Below are 23,703 nucleotides of genomic sequence, written 5' to 3'. Positions count from 1 at the left end.
CCCCAGTGGCCTTTAAATTCCCATCCTATGTTATTCTTATGGGGGAAAAACGGGTTTTTGTCACAGCTAATTTCAAAGAACAGCTGGGCGTAGAAACTTGGTAGGGGTCTCTAAAGAAAGGGCTTGGTCTGTAGATGAGCAATCAAAAGAGAAACGAGGTAAATTCCCTTGGGGCTCTGCCCCAGAGGCCTTTAAAGTCCCCTCAGCAGATTTGTTACGAACACGATAAACAAACATTACTAAAACCCCGGTACCGGGATTCGGGAAACACGTACAGTAGTCGCAGCTAGTCTGGGCACGCGGCCGCGCTATGGTGGGGGGTGTAGGTAGAGGGGAATGTTTATTGCTCATTTCCAAAAATATCAGGCCCACACGGCTCTTTGGCTCTTCATTGCTTTGGCGTGGGGGACGGTTAGTATACACAAGTGTCCGCAAGCCCAGACTAACTGCGACGAAATGTACGCACGGAGCGGAGAGACTCTATACCTGCCTCTGCCCTCCGTTTTACCAAGTGATGTGGTCCGGCTATTACAATTACCAATGATGTTCGGCGACAATTCAAATTTATGTGGATTAGTTGCCTGGTTTTGTAATTATGTACTTCATGGTTGCGTATAAAGACTTCAAGATATTCCCATATATCATTATAGCTGATTCTATAAGAGGGTGGGAACTTTAAGATTAATGAAAAGTGTCCTTTAATGTTCTAAAATGGGTTTTACATATTATTCTACTGTAATAATTATTTTTTTGTAACAGAAAAACTCATTTTGCTTCAACGCTGTTAGCCCAAAGTGCAATGCAATATAACTCAATGCACTGTGAAAACAGCCATAATGATTAAACTTTCACCAGAGCATGAGGATCATCCTGTTATATTAAACAATTTTGTTATCAGAACAGCCAAAGCACAGCTTAATGTTGTAAAATATACCTCCAATGAAAAGAAACTATCACTATATCAATGCCCGCTATGCTTTCTGATCATTTATTTAATCCATACTAAAACATGATTCATATTTTACATATTTCTTGTAAGAAGCCTACTTATGGTATCGAAAGTCAATGCCTTGGCGGTAATGGACTGTCGAACTAGTGGGATGGGACGTTGACTTTTAAAAGTGTAAGGACTATGGAGTACACTGTTTTTTTTTATATTTTTATTACTGTTGTTTAATCGACGGCAAACCCCAGCAGACAGAAGAATTTCTCCAAACCACTAGAAATGACAAACATTAATGCTATATCTTTTTGAAACTGACCTAGACAAAAAATCAATAAAACTGTCACACAAAACTTCAATAGTATATTCTGCCTGCAGAGCTATATGCTATACACAAAGCATTAGAACAAAATTTATATTCAGAGAAAGACAAATGGGTTATATTCACTGACTCACAGGTAGCCAAAAGCCATACAAAAAATCAAGAAAACTATAGATGATGGACAGTGCAACGAGCAGTTAAAATTAGAGATTGTAGACCAGCTTTTATCACTCAACTTGAAGACCATTGTGGTGCAGTGGATACCAAGTCACATAGGAATACCTGACAATGAAAAGGCTGACAAACTGGCTAAGACTGCAGCATAGATAAAAGAAGTATGTTTTATTAGTCAATGGGTTTATCTATGACTGCAGCTAATTCGAATCAAGACATAGACAACCATTTCTTTACACCCCTGTCAGACTTAAAACGTAATATTAAACATAAAATACAAAATACTCAAATCAAGAGAATTTGATAATAGAAAAGCCAAGGTTTTGTAACTACAGACTAAGCCGTACTGACACTTCTCTAATATGTAAACAAAGATTTGGTCATCTAGGCCTACTATACAATGCTTCATGCTACAAAGGCTATTTCAAATGAAGAAGAGGGAATCTCCGTATATTGTACCAAGTGTGAACTAGGACAACTTAAACAATAGAGAACATAATTACAGAGTGCCCAGCCTACAATAGGATGAGACAATGCCTTTATTCAAAATTAAAAACAGCAAATTTGAATTCACCACTAACTGTCCAAACGCTCCAAACGCCAACGACCTTTGGCTAAACGGCTGCACCCTCCGCCTCTTTGCAGACGACACCGACACCACCCTGGTGACCAGAGGGAAAGACATTAACCTGTTGAGGGATACAGCGGACGAGTTGCTTGTTTGAGGCTAAGTCCTGGTTTGTTGCTAATCGCTTCAAAATAAATGAAGAAAAGACCCAATCATTGATGTGCACCCTCAAGTCGAGGACTAATCATGAGGAAGCTGTGAAGTTGATTGGGTTTTGGCTGGACTCTAGGCTAAACTGGTGTAACCACATTGATAAGGTATGCGTTAGGTTATCCAGAGTTTCTCTATCTGCTAAGGAAACTCCGAGATGAAATCACTAAGACCTATCTGATAACCATATACCATGCCTTATTTCATAGCCATTTGATGTATGGAATAGTGCTCTGTGGACACTCTCCTGCATGCCATGAAATACTTCTGCTACAAAAAAAGCTGTGAGGGTGATAACATCTAAAGGCCCAAGAGAACATTGCCGACCCATCTTCAAAGAATTGGGAATCCTCACAGTGGTGAGCCAGTACGTACTTAATAGTCTGGTCTTGCTAAAGGAAAACCTTAGTGATTTTGTGACCCGAGGTGATAGGCATGAGTATGGAATAAGAAGGGCCCATGACCTGGATATGCCTCGCTGCCGCTTGAGCCATACCTTAAGGAGATACCCCCGATCGGCTATCAAAATTTACAACTCCCTTCCAAACCACCTAAGGAACCTTGACGGTACAGCGTTTAAGTCCGAGCTGAAGAACTTGCTCACAAATAGGCCCCTGTAGTCTTGACGAGTTGTCAAATGATCCTTTGATGCCAGGTTGAGAAATAGACACGCTTACCACAGCCTAAGTTTTAAGTTTTATGATACTTTGTAAAGCAAGTTTTGTATATAATAATTTTGTAAATATTAGTATAACGACGCAATCTATCCGATACTTCGGTCAAAGATTAAGACAACAAGTATTCAAGTAAGTAAGTTAGCTGCTAATGGAAAAGAATTGCAAGCTAATAGGGCCACCATTACTGACATTTTTAAAATAAACAGAAATCAAACTTTGACATGTAATGAAACCTGAACTATAAAAATGACATTCAAATTAAAAATTTCCTGACCAGCATCCTGCTATCATTTAAAAAAAAAGCCCAGGAAAATTGTACTGATGCAGTAGTGTAGCTACATGGTTAGTTAAACTAAGCCAGCTTTACAAGCAACCTAGAAAAGAAGAAGAAGAAGAATGGAAGGAATGGCCAATGGCTCGTTCGTTCGTTTGATAAAAAAAAGTCAGATCAGTGATCACTTGCAGGACTGGACAGGGGGGGCAGGTCCAAACATAACAGATAAAGAACAAGATTAATAGAGTCCCTATTATTGTTGTTGCCTGTAGAATTTATATTTAGGTTAAGTGATACTTTTAGGAGGCTATGCTGCAGAGAATTACCGACAGATTATGTTGTGAGTTAGAGTAACAATGAGTAAAGATAAACGTTGGATTATTCAGAATGATCCAGGTATTTTGCGTAAAAAGGCAGATGCCGAAACTGACCTTCTTGTTTTTGGATATGCATGCAAAGTCTTCAGGGATGACGAAAAAGCACTTGAGATGGATCAAGGAAAGCACCTCATACCATGGATGGGGGACGAAACACTTAAAATTGACAGGTAATCAGACTTTGTTTTTATAAAAATAACTGATTGGCCTAGCCTAGCCTAAGTAAGTAAAGTGATCTCAATAGCCCTAGGTTAGGCTAGTTACATTTTGAAGTTGATGTAAGGCCAGGGCCAGTTCCTTGATTGGAGACTTAAAATATATATTCTCACATCCCAAAGCTCATTACTATAGATAAAATTTAAACTAAGGCTAGGGACTATGTACTTAAGATAACCCTCCAGGGGGCACATGTCGGTGGAAAAGACCGAAACACACTATCTTGGTAATTGCAGGAAGGAGAAAGCAGGCTGAGGTTTGGCCTTTGCAGCTACTCCTCAGAAAGGGTTTTTTTTACAGTAATAATACAGTCCAAGATTGATAATTTCCACCGAAGCGTCTACAAACTCAGGAAAAGTTGCTCATTTCCTAGGTTTATGTACACTATGGTTGAAAAGACTGATGCTCCACCTGGAGGGTCAGTATTAATTTTACAAACTAGTATTTTCCCTCGTCAAATAAAATTGTACAAGGCCTATAGGTTTCCAGGTTCCTCAAACCATTATTAACTTTTAGGCCTAACTTATGACTCCATTGGATAAATCAATTGGCCTAGCTAAGTTAATCTAGTTTCCTTTTTTCCATTACGGTATCGTAAGATATTAAGTTAAGTTAAGTTAATGATAACAAGTTATTGACTGGATTTGAGCCTATATTTATAGCCTAAATGATAATTAATAGGTAATTACTGTAAATATTTTAAGTTAGCCTATGTGATTTACCGTAAGTAGGCTAATTGTTACTAGCCTGACTTATTAAATTATTACTGTAATTAATTTATTGCTATTTAATCATGTGGTCTGATTGGGTGTAACTTATGTTAGATTTAATTTATTTTACTTTTACTTACCAAAGTAAGTTAGACCTCTAGGTCAATCCCATTCTATGAATGCCTCATAAATGGCATTCTGTCAGTCAGTGAATGGCGCATCATTCTTTTTGACTGAACATAAGTCTAAGAAAAGAGTAGGCATAAAAGACATTGGGCCAATAGCTTATAAGACTATTATGATATACTGCAATTATTTTAAACACTGATGATTTAGTTTTATCATAAACAATAACTGGTCTCCTAGTTATATAGACCTAACCAAATAGTAAAGCACAAATCATGAAAATAACCCTAAAATAATAGAAACAAAATTTCGTCCACCCCAGCGATCAGTGTGGACGTACATGACAAGCTTCAAAATTTACAATGGTAGGCTATGAGGAGTCTACTTGTGTTGCTTAGTCTAGATGGTACAGTAATAGTAGCCTATATTAGAGTACTGGTCCGGGAAATCTGTGTTAACCAGACGAGTATGGTTTAACACATTTTTGACGAGTGACGTACAATAATTTTTGCCATAGGCTAAAAAAAAAACTAAACTAACCTAATAGCCTAATAAAAAAATATAAAAAAAGAAAAAACTGTACAAATCTGTTATTTATTCCGTTATTTAATCCGTTATGAATGATTTTTCATTTAATTTAATTTCATTTATTTATTCCCATTGACTATAGGACTTAACAATCACTACTCAGCAACTTCTAAGAGAGGTTTTGTTTCCATTTAGTCATTCATCGATTTGTTGTCAATCATAACAGCTGATGTCAGCATTTAACTAATTGCAGTACAGTAGTACCTAATGAAACCCTATTTGATTAAGCAGGCAGCAAACAGCTGTTTTCCTGACTAATTTTGTGCGTGGAAAGTCTATTAAAACAGTTTAGTGTGGTGAAAAATAAAATAAAGGACAAATAGCAACAGAGGAATACCTCAAGTATACAAAACACCAATATAAATGGTGGTCTTTACTAAGCTACATGATGTTTAGCCTATGATATTTAGTAACTAACCTTTTTTTTAGGTATGATGCTAGAGGACATTTGAGTGAAGTCTCTCAGTTTGAAGCCACAAATCAAGATTATGTTTTAACTGCAGAGGAAAGACGAATTGAACAGATTTGTGATGAAGAAAGATATCGAGCCCTTCACCATAATGAGGAGGAGCAAGAGATGTACCAAGGTAAGATATTGTGACATGAACTAAAAAAAGCAAATATTATTACATTAGCTCGGGTCAATGTGCAGAAATCAGCCTGTGCTGAGCCCAACAATTATGCATATATTATGCAAATACTTTACTTACGTTACCTATATGCTGTATTTACAATGAAGTATTACAAAACAGGGTCTTTCACTAAAAGCTGGCCTTAAATGCAGTAACTTATATAATATTATAGGTCTAATTAATACTAACTTACAATACAATTTATTACAGTACATTATTATTTGTGTATAGTTTTGGCCATGTATTTGAACTGCACCCTTAGGACCTGTGCAGTCCAGTCCCTGGACATCTTGACCTACCTATCCGAAGTAAATCGAAGGTAAGTTTTTGGTTAATCGACGTATATTTTCCTATCTGATTTATATTCTTATCTGGTGTTTTGCAGAAGAGGAACTGAAACGACTAAAGCAAGCGCTCAGTTCAGACAAGGAGTATGGGCAAGTTGCTTATCAGTATGAGAATGACAAACCCCCGCCTACCAACACTGAGCCAGATAGTAACACAGAAGAAGAGGAGCCTTTTACACCAAACCCCACTTTGTTTATACCTGCAGATATGACACTGGTAAGGAAATACAATATTTACAATTTTAAAATCAGCGGTAAATGCAAATAACTGATTATTAGGCGTTGATTTTGAGGGAATTCTCTCAAAGCAGAACCTCTCCCCTCCCCAATAGGCATACACTTTATATAAAAAATAATTCATCTCAAAACTGAAATTGATTTTTAATCATGAAAAGTATGCATTTAAAACCACAAGCCTTCACAAATTAATACTATCTAAAAATAATGTCAAATTTCACAGCTCTCAGTTATTAAGAAGTTCTTTATCTTTTATAATTTTTTGGTAATACTGTACCGGTAGTTAAATGTCTCATCCTTGATTGGTGCTTACCTTATTACATCATCACTCCCTTCCCGTCATCATTTGGCATACAACTGGAACTGGGGCGCTATTTTTAAAATAGTTGAGTATTGAGTCACTCACTTCCCAATCGTTTTGTATTTTTCAAACGATTAACAGTTGACTTATCCAACCAAAACTACTCATCACCGATTGAACTGTCGGGTGGACAGTTGACTGCACTTTCTTCTTCCTCTCTCGGCAAAAATTGCTCTTTTTGAATCTACGCCATATTGTTATTGCTTTGTTTACTATTACTAACTGAGCTTGAGATTAGAAGTAAGGTATTTGTTGTCAATAGTTGACATAGTGCCCAATATTTCATTATATTGCTTTCTGTAGAATAAATTGCTTAAAACTTAATAGGCCTACCTTTTTAAAAATTTTTATTTTTTATTTGTAGAAAGTTTTTTGTTGTAAATATACTTATCACCGGTATATATATGGTTCGACCCATACAGAGGATTCTATCTCAAATAAATGGGCGAAAAGATTACCAAAATCACATTTATAAATCGAGGGCTATTAACATTTATTTCTGACCCAACCAGAAATGTTATTGCTTGTATATAGAGTAGAGTCAAACCAAGTGCCAGTATAAGGCTAGGCCAATGGTTTGGACCATATTACTCAAAATGCATAATCTATAGGCCTATTAATTAATTATCAGTATTTTATGGATTGATTTATAACCTTGCTTATTATTCCTTTTACAGCCATCCACAGTTAAAGAAAACCAAATAATAGAGAAAACTGCCGCTCATATAGCATCCCATGGATCTCAAGTAGAGATATTGATCAAAACAAGACAAGCCAACAACCAGAAACTTAATTTTCTACACGTCGGAAGTCCTCTGAACCCATACTACAATTTCATCCTTGGTCAAATAAAAATAGGACGTTACAAACCAGCATTTATGACCCAACAAGGTAATTTAGCTAAGATTGTTGACTTGTATAGGCCTACACTTTATATAAGTTCACTGTAAACCACAGATTATACCATGTATATATTGGCAACACTGTTGCAATAACTTCCTGGCCACCGTTAGGCCTGAAAAACTTTCTCTTCCTTAGTTGAAAATGCTATCAGTGACGGTGAAATATTTTAATGTTTTGTATATAGTGTAAAGTTTTGTGTTTCTTCCCACTCACACTTTTTCCCATCCAGATAAGCCTGCTATCCTTAAAAAAAAAACCTAAAAACCTAGGTCCTTGTCCTCTATATTAGCCTATATCCTTAACCTCAGAGTTGAGTAATTAGTTTCTGTATCATCTACAACATTATATATGGCCTAACTGTATATGAAAAAAACAGTTAAAACCTTATTTTGGTATCTAGTTAAAAAATATACTTAATTGAGGATTTTTTGTTACTCATTTGAATGAAGATTTACACTTACATCTTTGTAATTTTAGTATTTAACCCGAAGAATGATTAATACTATCCAAAAGAGTTATCAATATAAACTATTCTTATTTTGTTTGTTGTCTTAATGATGTTTCTGAAACATTCTCCATCGACTCAGTTTATGTTGGTTATAATTTGAGGGTACAAGCAAGAACATTTTACATAGATTCAATTTTTACTATCTACATAGCTTAATAACGTTTTAATATTTTTGGTTCTATTCAAGGTTTCAAGAACTCGAAATATATTATTAAAATTAGTTATTGCCTTATTTTGTTGTTGTCTCTGTTCATGAGTAGTGGTTGTACCCTACGTACATCTTGTACAAACTTGTGTGAACATTACCCCAGTCCGAGAAATGAAACAGAGGAAAAAGATCTCCCGCCAACATGACTCTGTGTCCTTCGTCACTGTAATATATTCACATTACCTGGCTCTTTTAAACAATTATATGAATCATCTGTAAAATGTTATTAGTTTTAAAAGTGAAATATGTTTTATAGTCACGTTACTCGATCAACGTGACTACGATAAACGTGTGCAAACATATAGACAATAGTCAATAGGGAGTGTCAGTGAGAGCATAAGAAAATGGTAAAACGTACATAAAGTAATTACAGAAAATTTAAGGTCGGTACGGTTCGGTACGGTACAATATTTTGTACCTCGGTTCTCGGTACAAAATCGGTACGGTACGCGGCTACCCGTATTTTTGCGGTTTTCTTCTCAGAACTGTATCCAAACCATTATTTTTAACTTTAATACATAGACATTACTATGAAAATGGATAGTATCCTACATTCATGGTTTTCTAACAACAATTACTGTACCACATATTATTAAAACAAAACCTTTTACTACTACGAGGATTTTGTCAAGAAAAATCACAGTTGAGATAAAGGCTTTACCTATTTTACTCTGAGATACTTTGAATAGCCATGATAAAGTAGTTTAAAAATAGGATGAGAGTTTTTATGAATAAACATGTTTGAAACATTTATTGACAAGATAATTTCACAAAACTGATAAATTATTTCCAACCAACACAATGTCTAGTTGTTTTTTTTTTTATTTTAAAAACATATAAAAGCATTCAGTAGAAGACAGTGTAGTTTTGCCAGCTGTTCACAGCAGATGACAATGAAAAACTGGAGGTTATGATGAAGTAATGGCAAAGACCATTTTTTTTATCAGCTTCAAAACTAGTTAAGTTATAAGATGGATACAATTCTTGCAAAGTTTTTTTCTGAAACTAAAATTTGGATTATCACAGAGTAAGATTTGATGTTGGGCAATTAGACTTTATAACTGTGTAAAAGGTGTGTATCCCTGAATTTATAAATTGCATTCTACACTTATTCACTGCCAAACATAATTCAGTAGAACCTTGATGAACCGAGAATTACACTAACCTACATAACTTCATTACCCCAAGTAAAATACCAAGATAATTTTTATAATTGTATTTGAATCGTATAATCTTAGTTTGTTAAAAATGGATTGTATGTTCAACAATAATTGCAGTCCATTATTGTTAAGCAGTATGGTCCCAAATTATTGTTTTTGATTTTGAAACATCACAGTTCATTTGACAAAATTAGGCTATAGTTGAAGCAGCTCAATGTCAAGTCACGCACGCTTGTGCAATAGTTTGTTTACATGCTTTCTCCAGACCACGGGGGAGGGGAGGGTCTGATAAGCCGTCTATTGTTCACCCCCAAGAAGGTCCGACCCTCATTAGTGCCGCTCGGCTGCACTCAGTGGGGAACCCAATACCACAAATCAATCTTTTAAATGAATACAAATATTTGGTAATAATTGTTTTATTAATATTCACCTTGAAATTTCAATAAATTTGGTGTAAAATTTGACAAAAATCTGCCATTTGGACCGATTATTAATACAATACCAAATACCAATAAAGTAGTACCGTACATTCATTGGTAATTAAATAATAGGTAAAAATTTACCGATTTTCGTCAAGTTTTACCCCCTGCTGTGCGCTATGTCACAAAAGCTGATAACGACATGGGTGATTAGTAACCATGGCAACTTGTTGAATGCGTGATGAAGGGAAACCCAAGAAATAGAAGAACAAAGAGAAAGAATGACGTTGTTATCTTTATACCCTTTTTACAATTTCCGTTATTGTTATCTTTATGTAAGATTTTATGATTTTGTTTTATAGGTTTATAAAATAATTCTTTTTAACTATGGGAATATCAATTTATAATTTATCAACGTGCTTCTCTTCTGAAACAGCAATACCGGATGCATAATAAAGGTCAATGGCCTAAAATATCACGATTGTGCAATATTGTATTTTGATGTTGAAATTAAAATTACGACAAAAGTTTGTATATATCCATGGTCGTCAATAGAAAGATAAAAGATCCATAACAAATATTTAATTTATAAAATAAGATTGTAGATTTGTTACAAGTTTAATATGTAGCCATAAACAGTTTTATGGCAGTAGGCAATGGCCAGCGGCAAATTCAATATTCACGAAAATACTGATTAAGTTAGAGATAACATTTAACAGTCATCATAAAACTATTATTTTTATGATAAAACAGAATTGGGGAAAGTCGTAAAAAAATAAAAGTGATAAAACTCAACAGTTCTTGGAAGTACTACAATACAACAATTATTGTCGTGATAAAATGTTAATGGATTTGGGACTGCTAATGGGGTTTTTATTGCATCATCATGCTAGTTATAAATTATGAAGATCGTAAACAAACATCTGATAAGACTTTTATGTGCTCGGAACCAACTGCCGTTGACTACGATAGTAAACTGAAAGTAATTTATTATTATAATAGGCTGTACCGAACCGAATTTGTACCGTGTAAAATGCTGTACCGAACCGATGACGGTAATTAAGCTTGTACCGTACCGTACCGACTTTTTCGGTGCACCGCAGACCCCTAAAAGTAATATAAAACTAGTGCTCAAGAACAGAGGCAACTACTATAGTAAAAAAAGGAGAAAAAGTTAATTACTATTATAATTAGTGATGGTCGGATCCGGATATCGGACTACCGGATCCGCCAGATCCTAGCTAGAACCATCACACGATCTTGGAGCTGAAAATTCAGGATCTTGGGCTGGATCTGGTTTTGATGGATCCGATTTTTTTGATTTTTCCCGATTTTTTTACTATCACAAAGCTGTTTATCTATGTACAAGACAGATTTTTTCCAGATTTTTTTACTAACACAAAGCTGTCTTTATCCATGTACAAGACAGATTTTTTCCAGATTTTTTTACTAACACAAAGCTGTCTGTATCTAACAAGACTATCTGTGACTGTGTACAAGAAGACTATCTGTGTCTGTGTACAAGATGACTATCTGTGTACAAGAAGACTCCTCTAAAATAAGGCAACTTTAAATCAGCAGCAAGTTTTATTATATCCAAACTACTTAATGGTTTTTCTGGAAGTCTTTCAATCATTTCCTATGAGTACATTTTTTTAGGCCTACTTTTAATACCAGATCCCGTATAAGGTCTCAAATAGAGCCACATACCACTTTTATTTTTCCTCTTGCAGGCATATTTAGGATTTTTTTCTTTTCCCAACAGGTTTTTTCTTTCTTATTTGTTTTTTTATATTTTTGAAGTCTTCCCTTTTCCCCCACCAAGTTTTGCTTTAGTTTTCATTATGTTAGTAACTGCCCAGGCGGCAGCTTTCTCACCAATACTAGAGTCTGAAGCTTTTACCCTTTCCCAAGCTAATAAGCTGTCAGCCACTGATCTAATTTTACTATCCTTTGATTAGTGATGGTGGAATCCAGGAATTTCAAATCTTGAATCTGAATCCTAAAAAATAGAATCTCGTACGGTATCTTTGAATCTCTAGTCCCAAAAATAATTACAAACGGGCTTATGGCGATTAAAAAAGCAAGAATGGAATAGGAATCATTTAACACTTATAATCACCACCACGACAATAACCTCTATGGTTAGTCAATGTCACAGTACTGTATATTATGACGTCAATAACCTCTATGGTAGTCAATGTCACAGTACTGTATATTACGACGTCAATAACCTCTATGGTCAGGCAATGTCACATTTAATATATAACGACGTCAATAACCTCTATGGTTAGGCAATATATCGTGGTATATGCCTCATAATTCTATTATAAAAAAAATTAATCTCAAATCCGAATCTTTTCTTAAGATTCGGTGGATTCGAGATCCGGATTCGACACATCCCTACCTTCGATCTTGAGTATGCTATATCGTGGTTTTTGTGTGCAGCATCCAATTTATTTATGCCTGGATCATCCCTTGCTTATCTCTTCCTTAAATTCGTTCCAGGTCCGCAGTAGCCTACTGACAGGGTACGTGAAATTCTACAGGTAAAATACCCAGTGTCTGTGTACAAGATTTTCTGTGTACATACAGGGTGAATAAAAAGTCAAGACTCCCCCATCTAATATGTTAGAACACAGTATAATCTTCTTGAACACAGACACAGGGTATTTTACCAGTAGAACTTCACTTACACGGCTATCAGTACTGTGGACCTGGAACGAATTTAAGGAAGAGATTAACAAGAGGTGAATTGGATGCTGCATGCAAAAACCACGATATAGCATACTCAAGATCGAACTATAGTAAAATATACACAGATACCCTTTTGGTGGTCGTGCAAACTTAGCACATTATAGTTTCATTTTAAGATTTTGGAAAGTTGTAATGTCCCCAAAAAATGAGGGATTATGGGCTCAACTGGAGATTACTCAATAAGATATATTAACCTTTAAACATTACTAATTTCATATTAAACAGTATGATTTAAATTGACATTCTGTTAATTACGTTTGTTTAACCCGCCCTTATGGCAGTGTGTATCTGTGTATCTTCGGATCCAGATCCAAATTTTTCAAGATCCGGATCCGGTACCAACATTTTCTTGGATCCACCCATCACTAAAAATAACATAGTTTTGTTTTAACATTCTCTATAAATGGTCCATATTTAAAGCAATATTTGACTTTAAGACTGTGATTTTGTTACAGAAGATGAAAGCGCTCTAGAAAATGATGAACATTATTTACATCCTAGTTTAGCTCCTTCATCCACTACTGTTGAATCTGTAAGTATGCTTGTCTCAAACCTAAACCAAATAAGAATAAGAATCGTTTATTGCCGTTAAACATGTACATGCAATGGGCAAAGTCACATTTAAAATATCTTAGCCTAATTAAAAATAAACAGATATATAGGCCTAGATCTGAACACAGAATGGTAACATTTAATCGTTGATAGTATTTTTCAAGAACTCGTTGGGTTCTTTCCACTAACCAATCTGACAAAACTTTCTCAAATTTACTAAAAACATTGAAAGACTTAAGGGTTTTACTTAACCTACAATGTTGCCTATAAACATGATGACTAGATCTTGTGAAATGGTTGTGGATTTGGTTTGAAAAAGTGAGGTTATCTATATTCTTCTTAACATAACATAAACACACAAAAATATATACATTTTATCACAGTTAAAATCTTGGCTTGTTTGAACAAGGGCCTACAGTGCTCGTCAGGGTCTACATTAAATAAAATCCTCACATCCTTTTTCTGAATCAGTAAAATTTCACTTATTTTTGAACTATTGCCCCAGTACAAAATAGCATATAGCAAAACACCATGAAAAAAAGCAAAATAACAAGATCTTAAGTAATGACTAGGTAGGCCAAATCTAAGGCGACGCAACATGTGAACAACTTTGGAAAGCTTTGAACAAACCTTCGTAACATGAATATCCCAAACTAACTTAGGATCAAGATTGACACCTACAAGTTTAATGGACACCTAAGTTAATAGGACACCTAATACGATTAAATTGGTTGCATTTTACAAGATGTGGTTATTGAAATAATTACAAGATCAAGATATAACAAATAGCTCAGTTGGATAAATGAGTGATTTTAATAACAGTCATATTTATCCTGTGGGAAAAAATTTATTTTAAAAACATATTTAACAACTAGCCTAAAACCAATGATTGTAATAGGCCTAAGATGAACTTAAAACAAATATCATTAGGAAAAAACCAGATTGTCTTCTTACAATAGACTAGTTTGTTGTTTATAACACAAATCAGTCAAAATTTGTTTTTTCAAAGTTTATTCTACAATTGGCTTATATAAAAATTAGTTAGGCCTATATTTAATTTTTATTCTCTTTATGTTGAATGGTGTTAATATAGCCCACTGTCCAACTGTTGACGTGAAAATCACAACATAGATTTATCTACTCTTTCTTTGATTCGTTCCATTTTTATGAACATTAAAAAATGTATACTCAACCCAAACCTGGGATTGAATAATTGAGATAATTGATGAGAATCTTTTGTAGATTATTCGTAGAAAAAAAAGCACATACCGACCCCTAGCTAGAAACTACTTTACTTTAACCCACAAATTTAAACTCTCAAATCATAATTATTCTTTAAGTGTCATCATCACCCTAGGGGTAGTTCCGTTTTGAGGGTGTGGCCTTGGGGGAAGGTGGTGTGGACGGGCGAGTAGCACCCCCTGAGTCATTGTGTGTGCCATTGTGTAAACACACAACTACTAAAGAGCAAAGACCCAAATTCGCACCTATGCAGGGGCAGTGGCGAATTTCATTACCTTTCGACATCGAGCCGTACATCTCGATCTTGGCATATTAGCTCTGCCTATTTAGATTATTTCTTGTCTTTGAGAGTCAACCAGAGCCATTCAGCCTTACAAAACAATATGGCCAAGTCTGTTTATAATAGAATACTGTATTTGTATCCTTTATTTATATTACTGATATGTTGTCGCAAAGTAAATAAAGATACGTCTTATAACACTTAAACCATATATTTACGCTTATTCTGTTACTCACAAGACGGTAAATATACAAAAGATGGTAAGTGGTGATCGATTTCGATTGGACACTCCAACCATCATCAGACCCAATAGGCGAATGTTGCCTATTTGAAAGATTCGCCTATTGGGTCTGATGATGATTGGAGTGTCCAATCGAAATCGATCACCACTTACCATCTTTTGTATATTTACCGTCTTGTGAGTAACAGTATAAGCGTAAATATGTGTTTTAAGTGTTATAAGAAGTATCTTTATTTACTTTCCGTAAATTTAATAACACGTACAATGCTGATCAAGAAGTTATTTGATATGTTGTTACATGTTTGAATTATTATATTGTTATAATGAACAATAATTGTTATTTGTAGGCCTATAGGGTTTTACCTTGAAAATGACCAATAATAAAAAAAAAATTAAATCAATATAAGCCTACAATTTCATTTAATTATTGTACAATACTTTCATGAGCTAGGTCACTCACACTATTTCATCCTAAACAATCTATTTTATAACTATAAGTTATGTCCTATTAGTCTGAAATTAATTGGGTGTCTTAATTAATTACATTAAAGAACATTAAATTTGAAACAACTCACATAGGCTATACACGTGCCAATCGTAACTATAGCTGATGGGATGTGGTAAATAACCAGACATAAACAACGGCCGGACATTTTTCAAACAGCTAGTAGTAATTGAAATATGGTTTATTATTTAGACGCTTCGGCCAACGTTATTGATCGAATCCTTTTGATTTTTAGTGAATTTCCCATATAGGGAATGAGCTATTACCGTAGTACTCATGGTAAGACCTGGTATTGAAGCGTTATTATGTGCCTAGTGGTTACAGAGAAAATATAAAAATAATTTTAAATTTTAAATTCCCATGTTATTCTTACGGGGAATACGTAATCTGTTGTAGTTTGCTTGGTTATGAACATATTTTGATCAAATTTGGAAAATGCATTTATTTATTTCTAAACTATTAACAAAAAAAAACCTTTTACCCTCCCTGTTGCAGCAAACCTAAGTACTCGTTAAACTAATCCTATTTAAATAGAGAAAAATGCTTTTACTTGCTTTGACTACAAGAAAACACTTTTTTCCAAATTCAGTCACGATGGCAAATAGTATCGGAAACAGTCAAATAAAAGTATTTTCGTATTTTGAGTGGTTTTGTCTCTGGATCACAGAACAAACTATAAAAGGTATAAAAATACCTGAGTACTGCCAGAGTGATCCTGTTAATCCTTACGGATTACGCGTTTCGAGGACTTTATTCAGGTAATTTTATACCTTTTATAGACATATTTTCCCCTTTTTTAGAGGTTTGTTGAAGTTGAATAGACTTCTTGTAGAATAGTCATAGTTATTGGATTAGTTAATTTCTGTGCAAACTCTATAATAAAGATTAAATAAGTTGTTTTCCTGAAATGTCTTGTATTGATCCTTTTAGGCTCCAAGTATACCAAGTATTGCCTACAAGCCCTCCTCAGACTGTTCCTACAACTTGTTGGTCAACAAGATCCGCAATATGCAGCAAAGTCTAGCTGATAGTATGGGAGAAAAAGAAGAACCTAGCACTTCTGGAGACAGCCCAACATTCCGTAGGAGGCGGCGTAGTAAACGTCACTCTATTCAGGCACAACCTACAACTTCAGTTCAGGTAGAAACTGAAATATCAGCTTTGAATAATTTATTTATACAGAATCTCCCTTCACAGTTTCAACTTAAATGATTTGATTGAGTGAAGCTTTTACAATTGTTGTTTGTTGAAGTAGGTCGTTGTACCCTATCCCTCTCCTTTTGTGATAGTAATTAGTGATGTATTGGTACCTGAGGGCGATTCTCGGCACCTCTGGTTCTTAGAAAAAGTAGTAGTACTGAGAACCAATATTCAAATGTTGGTACTGGTACATTGGTACCACCAGGCCACGGGCCTAGCGGTGCAGTCGGACTATGAACGGCGATCATAATCCCATTTTTGTGTGCCAAGTAACTTTTATCGGCTATTTAATTACATATTACCAGCATTAGGGAAGAAATTGTGATAAAACAGCTAGAATTGCTATTCTTATCTCTTTATAAGATAAACAGTGTACTTTTTAGTTGGTATCACAATTTCCCCTGGGAACAAAATGAAGCATATTAGGGCAGCTCAAAAATGTTAAATGTACTACTGCCTGAAACTAAAAAAATTTGCCATTTTGTATTAGATTGAGTTGGTTTTCACCAATATTCTTTTTAACTGATTGCCTTCACAATGAGGTGTCACTTGATGGGGCTTTATATTTAAAAAATTTGAGCCGCCCCCTGTGGGATCCTGGGCAAAATTTTCATAGCAACCAAAAGTACTTTTTTTTAGTTACTTCTTCTTGTTACAGTAATAATGAGTTTAGTTTCCCTTGTACAACCCATAAAAACGTGATTAGGGGATATTGGTCTATATATTTACATGGGGTCTCTCAGGCTGATGAAGAATTAAAAATGGCCGCCACTCTGTAATGGGTTGAGATTGGTACCTCTAGTGTTTGTCGCCGATATTCTTTTAAACTAATGCCCTTTAAAATGCGGTGTCACTTGATAGGGCTTTACATTTAAAATTCTTGAGTTGCCCCCAAAATAACTAATTTTGGTTTTTTGGTCAAAATTGGGATACCAACAAAAGAAAAAAGTGCACTTTTATGCCATATAGAGGTGTGCAGAGTTTGGTTTTCCTGGTGTAACCCATTAAAAAGTTAATAGGGGGTCTCCAGACTTTTCCTCAAACCTGTAATAGTTTTGATATTAGTAGTAAAGAGAGAAATACATATGATATTAAACTAAAAGGAAGTAATTTTAATTCAAAACGTTTTGCTAACAAAGCGGTCTTTAAGTATATGTCGGAGGTCACAATACTACTTCAATGCTGTGGGTCGCTCTGGTGCCCACAGTTGATGTGGGGAGCCTTCTGAGTGCCGGTTCGGTTTTTGCACCGTTTTCCTGTGCCAGGGCGTGATACAGTTTGGCTATATACATCGATGATTCTACCTGACCAGAAAATATAGTGGATCCACAGACCCCTACTCTGTCACATCACAGATTAAAAGATTAAGTACCTAATTTAAAAAGCCATTCCACTAATTATGGATTTATTTTATTTTGTTTTAAATAGTGATGGGCCGATTCCTGAATTGGTTGATTCTGATATAGATTCCAATTCTGCAACTTTGGTTTCAATTTTTGATTCCGCACTCGATACCGATACCTGCAAAAAATTCATTTAATAACACATAGCTTATGTGTGCTTCTCGCTATCTCTATAAATAAAGGAGTATGATATTTTGATTTAATCTTTAACAACAAGATAACGATAAGATAACTGCATTGATATTGATTAAGGTTACATAGATTAGGTCAGCCTATAAGGAAAATAAGATACATCAAGAAGATATACATTTTTGTTAGGACTTTTAGTTGACGGTAACGAAATATACTTAAGCAGTTAACTTAACTTTACAAATTAATGGGTTAATGACTACAGGCAGAAACGCGAGTCTATGCGTACCTGTGTCTCGAACTCAACTGCCGCTCCGATCGTTTCTAGGTCTTTGCAGAAGCGTAGGGCAAAGTACAAGGGTCGTCTTCATTGTTCTCTACCGATCGCTTCCTCTTGAATATTCTAATATGTAGGCTTCATATTTAAAACCAAATGTCCACTTCTTGACTTTATAATACAGTCCAACCTCAGTATAACGAATATGAAGGGACCGAACTGAATATTCGTTATATCAAGGATTTTGTTTAAATGAGGTTCGTTATATAGAGGTTATGTTTGCAGGAATTTCGCAAAGTCGAGGTTCAGAACCAGCGTCGGTCAACCATAGGTCGGGATTTGACCTCATTAAAACACAAGTAGAACAGGGGCGGGCGCATGCAGAGTTTTATTCCGCAACACTAAATAGCATAAATTTTACCGATTTACTTTTTGCTATAACAAAATATTATATGTAAATGTTGAATAACCTAATCAGAAACCTGATTTCCTTGTTAATAACATTATTCGTTTAACTTTATATGAGTAATATTTCAAATAATCATATTGAGCAATTTTGTAGTATAAAGGTATGTTCCGAGAAAGGGTGCGTGTGCAGTTTTGTTCCGCAATGATGCAATTATACATATACATACATTCAAACAAAATATATTTGATAATAATTATAAATGAAATAATACATTTAAACATGTTTATAATTTTGTATATATGAAATTTACACGCAGTTTGACAATAGCGCATGAGGAAATAAATTCTGCGCTAAGGACTTACGCGATAGGGCGCACGCGGAGTAAACCTCCGCAAACTGACACCGCGTCACTGAATTGCAACTGACAACAAAATGAGGAGGAATTCGGGGGTAAAAATAGCTTAGGAGCATTCCCAGGATGAGGTGCGTGAAGTGTAAAGCCAGACACGACTGCCGACACCCATTATGCATATTTATATTAACAAAAACTACAAGTGCGGAGGAAAACTCCGCAAGTGCCCGCTCGAGGGTTAAGCTGCTAATGAAACGTACATAAACCCTATCACGAGTTAGAAAACACGAGTTATACTAGTACCATTGACCATATACACTTTATGTGTATTATATTTATGTATTCAATGTTTGTACCATCTGGCAACATTGCCCTTGATCTGACAACAGAGCGGCAAGTGATAAGCCTCTATCATTCAACTAGAGTTCTGTTCTACCAGTAGTTGTCAGTTGAACACGTCATTGTTGTGGAATGCAAAGGCAAGCTATTTTGGATTATAAAACTATTATGAATGTGAGATAATGAACTTGGAATTATTTATATTAGCTGACTTCAGAGTATTTCAAATAAACTATGATGTGCCACTCTTTACAACCTTCAACATCAGTTGAGTTTAGCATCATAATTAACCTCACTTTTCTTTTCAAAATCGGTATCGAGTACAATGAAGCGAAGTATTGTTTATCGGCGATTCTTCGATACCACTACTGGTATTGAAGGTATCGAGGTATCGAGAATCGGAATCGGCCCATCCCTAGTTTTAAATTTATTTTTGTTCCCTTTATGTTTCAGAAACAAGTTTCTGTTCCGCCGCAGCATGTCAAGGAGATTGTCTCTCGACTAATAAATTTTGCCTACTCCAGAGATTTACATCCATCAGAAATAGCTTCTGACTTAATGAAACAAGGTAACAATATCGTATAGAAATGTTATAGCTTTGGTATTCTCATTGATATTCACTTCATCAATAGTATTTAAGTTACTTCGAGCCAGGAGTACATGTGAAAGCCTGGAATGAGAAAATTAAGGAATTCGTCATCTCTTTCTCGTGTGAGTTTGAATTCATGATCGATGCAAAACTAAACTAACTGTGGTTCATTTTCATTTTGCCTTGTAGAAATAGGGATGAATATATTTATGGACGGAAGACCCATCTCTAGTCTTATTTTATTTTAAATTAACTTTTACTCAGTGAATGTAGATTATTTAATGATAGTGAGTGATTTCAGGCTAAGCAAAATCAATTTCAATAAAAATTAATAAAGGAATACAGTAGAACTCCAATTATACGAACTCCAACTAACCGAATCTCCAATTATCCGAATCGCTTATTTCAACAATTTTAAAAACGTAAAGCTACAGTAATAAGTTTTGCAAAATATCAAAAAATTGTTATTAAACACATTTAGCCAATTTTGGACTTTGATGGAACACTATTGACTTAATAACATGTATAGAACACTTGTACTATGAGCATTGTAAACTGTAAAAATGTTCTGATTTAAATTATTATTAATTAAAAGTTCACTCAGTACCGAAAATGAGGATTTTTCTTTAAAATTCCCGGAATTCCAGTAAAACTCCGATTATCCGAATTTTTGATTATCCGAATGGGGTCTGGTCCCTATTGATTCGGATAATCGGAGTTCTACTGTATGATTATATGTAACAAAGGAAAGAACATTTTTTATTTAAATCGCAGATCCAAAGGCCCCATCTAGAAATATTTCTCTCAGAAAACCGTTTGAAGTTTATTTTACTCTGTTACCAATGATGACTTAACCAAATCCTGATTATCTACCGTCCAATCTTAATCTGTCAAATTTTTCATGCTTATTTATTTTTCAGATCCTAAGAACTTTTTGTTTGTGGAGCCTGGTCATAAGTATCATGACTACTACGTTCAACAGTTACGAGAAACATATAAGGAAAACATATACAATTTATCAAACCCTTCAATGGAAACAGTTGAGAACGAAGAACAAAACGGTTTTAACCTTGGCAATGCTTATGGTCCTGAAAGGCCATCAGAGGAAGATTTAAATCACTTAGTCTTAAGTAAGAACCCTCCTTCATTCCAGGTGAGTTATTATTTACAAATTCTCAGTGTTATTATTCTGTACATGAAATCCTGATCGGACCAGTGTTTAAAAAAAAGAGACATAATATTTAGTTACATCGTATAAGTGTAATTGCTTATTATTCCAGACTAATTGTTTTTACAAGTCGCTTAAAATAAAGAAAGGTAGATGTATTCATACTCGATCATTAGTTCATTACTAAGTGATGGTGTACAATTTAACAGCAAATACATGAATTGCGTCACAGAAAGGAAAAGAGAAACAAAAAAGTTAGGTATACAAGTATCCTAAATAATAGATTACGAACATAAATTTTAACATAACATATTTCTAATCATTTAAATTCCAAAACTCTTCTATTGAATATAATGATTTAGATTGCAAATAGTTTTTCAGTAGTTTTTTAAAGTTACTGTAATTATGTTCATTGAAAATATTTTTGGGTCGGCTAAATACAATTTTTTGCCTATGAAACTGGTTTTTTTCGTAAATTGTAACTGTGGAAATTTTTAGTTTGATAATCTGAACTTTTTACATGTAGCCTAGAATAGTTTCAAAAATGTATAAATCATAGATGGTCATTATACCCAATTTAGAAAAATATTTGTTTACTGATTCTCTGTTTTTTTTTTATACTAAAGATAATTCTAAGAGATTTTGCCTGTTGACGGAGAATTTTGTCCAGGTTTTTTTTGTGGTACCACCATATAAAGCTATTCCATACACAACTAACTGAAAGCAAACATTAATGCTTTTAATTTCCAACCACCGGGATCTTTATCTGTTAGATTAAAACAGCCTGCAAGACTATAGAAACACCAATAATTAAGTACTTGGGGAAGGGTTGAAATGAATGTGTGTCTGTGTCGTTGCACTACACTTTTTATTAAAAAAATGTAGGCCTATTTTACGAGATTTTGAAAACAATTTCTGTCAATCAGAAATTCCCCATATAAACCTTCCTGTATAGGTTCTAACCCTAAGACAGTAACCTACTCGCCAAACCTTGCTCTGGCCAATTGACCCCTTTCCCTTCCACTTCAAGTGGCCTATTTATTTAACTAAACTGCAATTGAGTGCAAGGCTTCAATGCCTCGGTGTTTACATAAATACCTCCAGCACAAGTCCTAGCCTACCCTACTTATTAATTATCGTATTAAATTTAATGCTATTGACACAGGAGTCTACCGATGGTGTGTCGTCAGTAGTTGATGAAGATTCATCTGCCCCTTACAGCCAGTATGATGTCCCAAGTCAACCAAACTCCAAACCAGGTAATAACCAATTTTATTTATAAATCATAAAACTTAGTTAACAAGTTAACTACCATTTTTAAAATTATGTTTTATTGAATTATTTATGGTGTTAGCTCAGCAGAGAATTAATGATACAAGGCAAGATAGTTAAAAGTAAAGTTAATGGGTGACAAGCTGTAAACAAGGTGAGAATAAGAATTACAGCAATAGCAAATATTTAGTTTAAAACAGAGCTACTTTCATCTATTGATTAGCTGCAGACTATAGATGTGTTGAAAATACTTTTAAAATAAAAAATAAATAAACCTACTACTACTTATGTATCACAAACTAATATGTTTTGTTTTATTTAAAAGAAAATAACCCTATCACTTGATATCTGGTTAAATCTGTTCTCTATCATAATGTTGTATTGCTATTGCTACTTTTACTTTTAAATCTGTGAAACATAAAATTTATGTAATCTTCCTCCATGAATAATAGTTTATTCAATTTCTGATAGCAATTGTTTCATCAACCAATCTGGCCATTTTTGTTTTGTTTTCTTCACTTTTCAGACATAAGGGCCTTCAAATCTTTGCTCTTTGCTTGGATATACTAAAGTTAAAACCATTCATAAATTAAAATACCTGTTTATTTTATCTTAAAATATAAATTTTTACCAATGAGATGTGCCAGAGAATCTCAATAACTCACAAAACCTATTGTACAGTCGGAAAATATTTAATATATACTTTTAAATGATCTTTATTTCATTTAATTACCCCAATGTTATTGCTATTGTTCATATTTTATAGTATTTTGTTTCCAGATTTTGGCTTCTTTGCTATTTATGGCTAAAAATTGTAAAGCACTTTTGTTTTCTCAGGATTAAACCATCAACCTTCCTATTAGAATTGAGCACTTTAACAACTCGGCTTTAGATATACAGGGTGTTCAAAAAAGGTGGAGACATATTTTACCTAGTGATTCCTTGGGTCAAAATAAATAGAAAATCAAGAATAACATTTTATTCAAAATCGCTTCGTTAACCAGATATCCGCCATTTTCTATTTTTTA

The 23,703-nt window shown here is 34.4% G+C and overlaps 1 protein-coding gene across 4 annotated transcripts in view; it reads left to right on the top strand.

Moving 5' to 3' along the window:
- The first annotated feature begins 3,374 nt into the window (after positions 1-3,374).
- The window catches only part of LOC128997912 (protein suppressor of white apricot), a 56,100-nt gene continuing 35,771 nt past the window's right edge, over positions 3,375-23,703 (top strand). For all 4 annotated transcript variants that reach the window (XM_054423738.1, XM_054423737.1, XM_054423735.1 and 1 more), the window contains exons 1-9: positions 3,375-3,715; positions 5,615-5,772; positions 6,203-6,381; positions 7,440-7,653; positions 13,173-13,249; positions 16,468-16,677; positions 20,100-20,214; positions 21,156-21,388; positions 22,569-22,662. In XM_054423738.1, the coding sequence (XP_054279713.1) occupies positions 3,525-3,715; positions 5,615-5,772; positions 6,203-6,381; positions 7,440-7,653; positions 13,173-13,249; positions 16,468-16,677; positions 20,100-20,214; positions 21,156-21,388; positions 22,569-22,662 (1,471 nt within the window). In that variant the 5' untranslated portion in view covers positions 3,375-3,524. The remainder of the gene's footprint in view (positions 3,716-5,614; positions 5,773-6,202; positions 6,382-7,439; positions 7,654-13,172; positions 13,250-16,467; positions 16,678-20,099; positions 20,215-21,155; positions 21,389-22,568; positions 22,663-23,703) is intronic.

This window comes from Macrosteles quadrilineatus, unplaced genomic scaffold, assembly GCF_028750875.1.
Source record: "Macrosteles quadrilineatus isolate MER2022 unplaced genomic scaffold, UCM_ALF_1.0 Scaffold_7__1_contigs__length_78375512, whole genome shotgun sequence".
Taxonomy (NCBI): domain Eukaryota; kingdom Metazoa; phylum Arthropoda; class Insecta; order Hemiptera; family Cicadellidae; genus Macrosteles; species Macrosteles quadrilineatus.
Note: the sequence above shows the minus strand (reverse complement) of the source record. Positions and strands in the feature narration are given on the sequence as shown.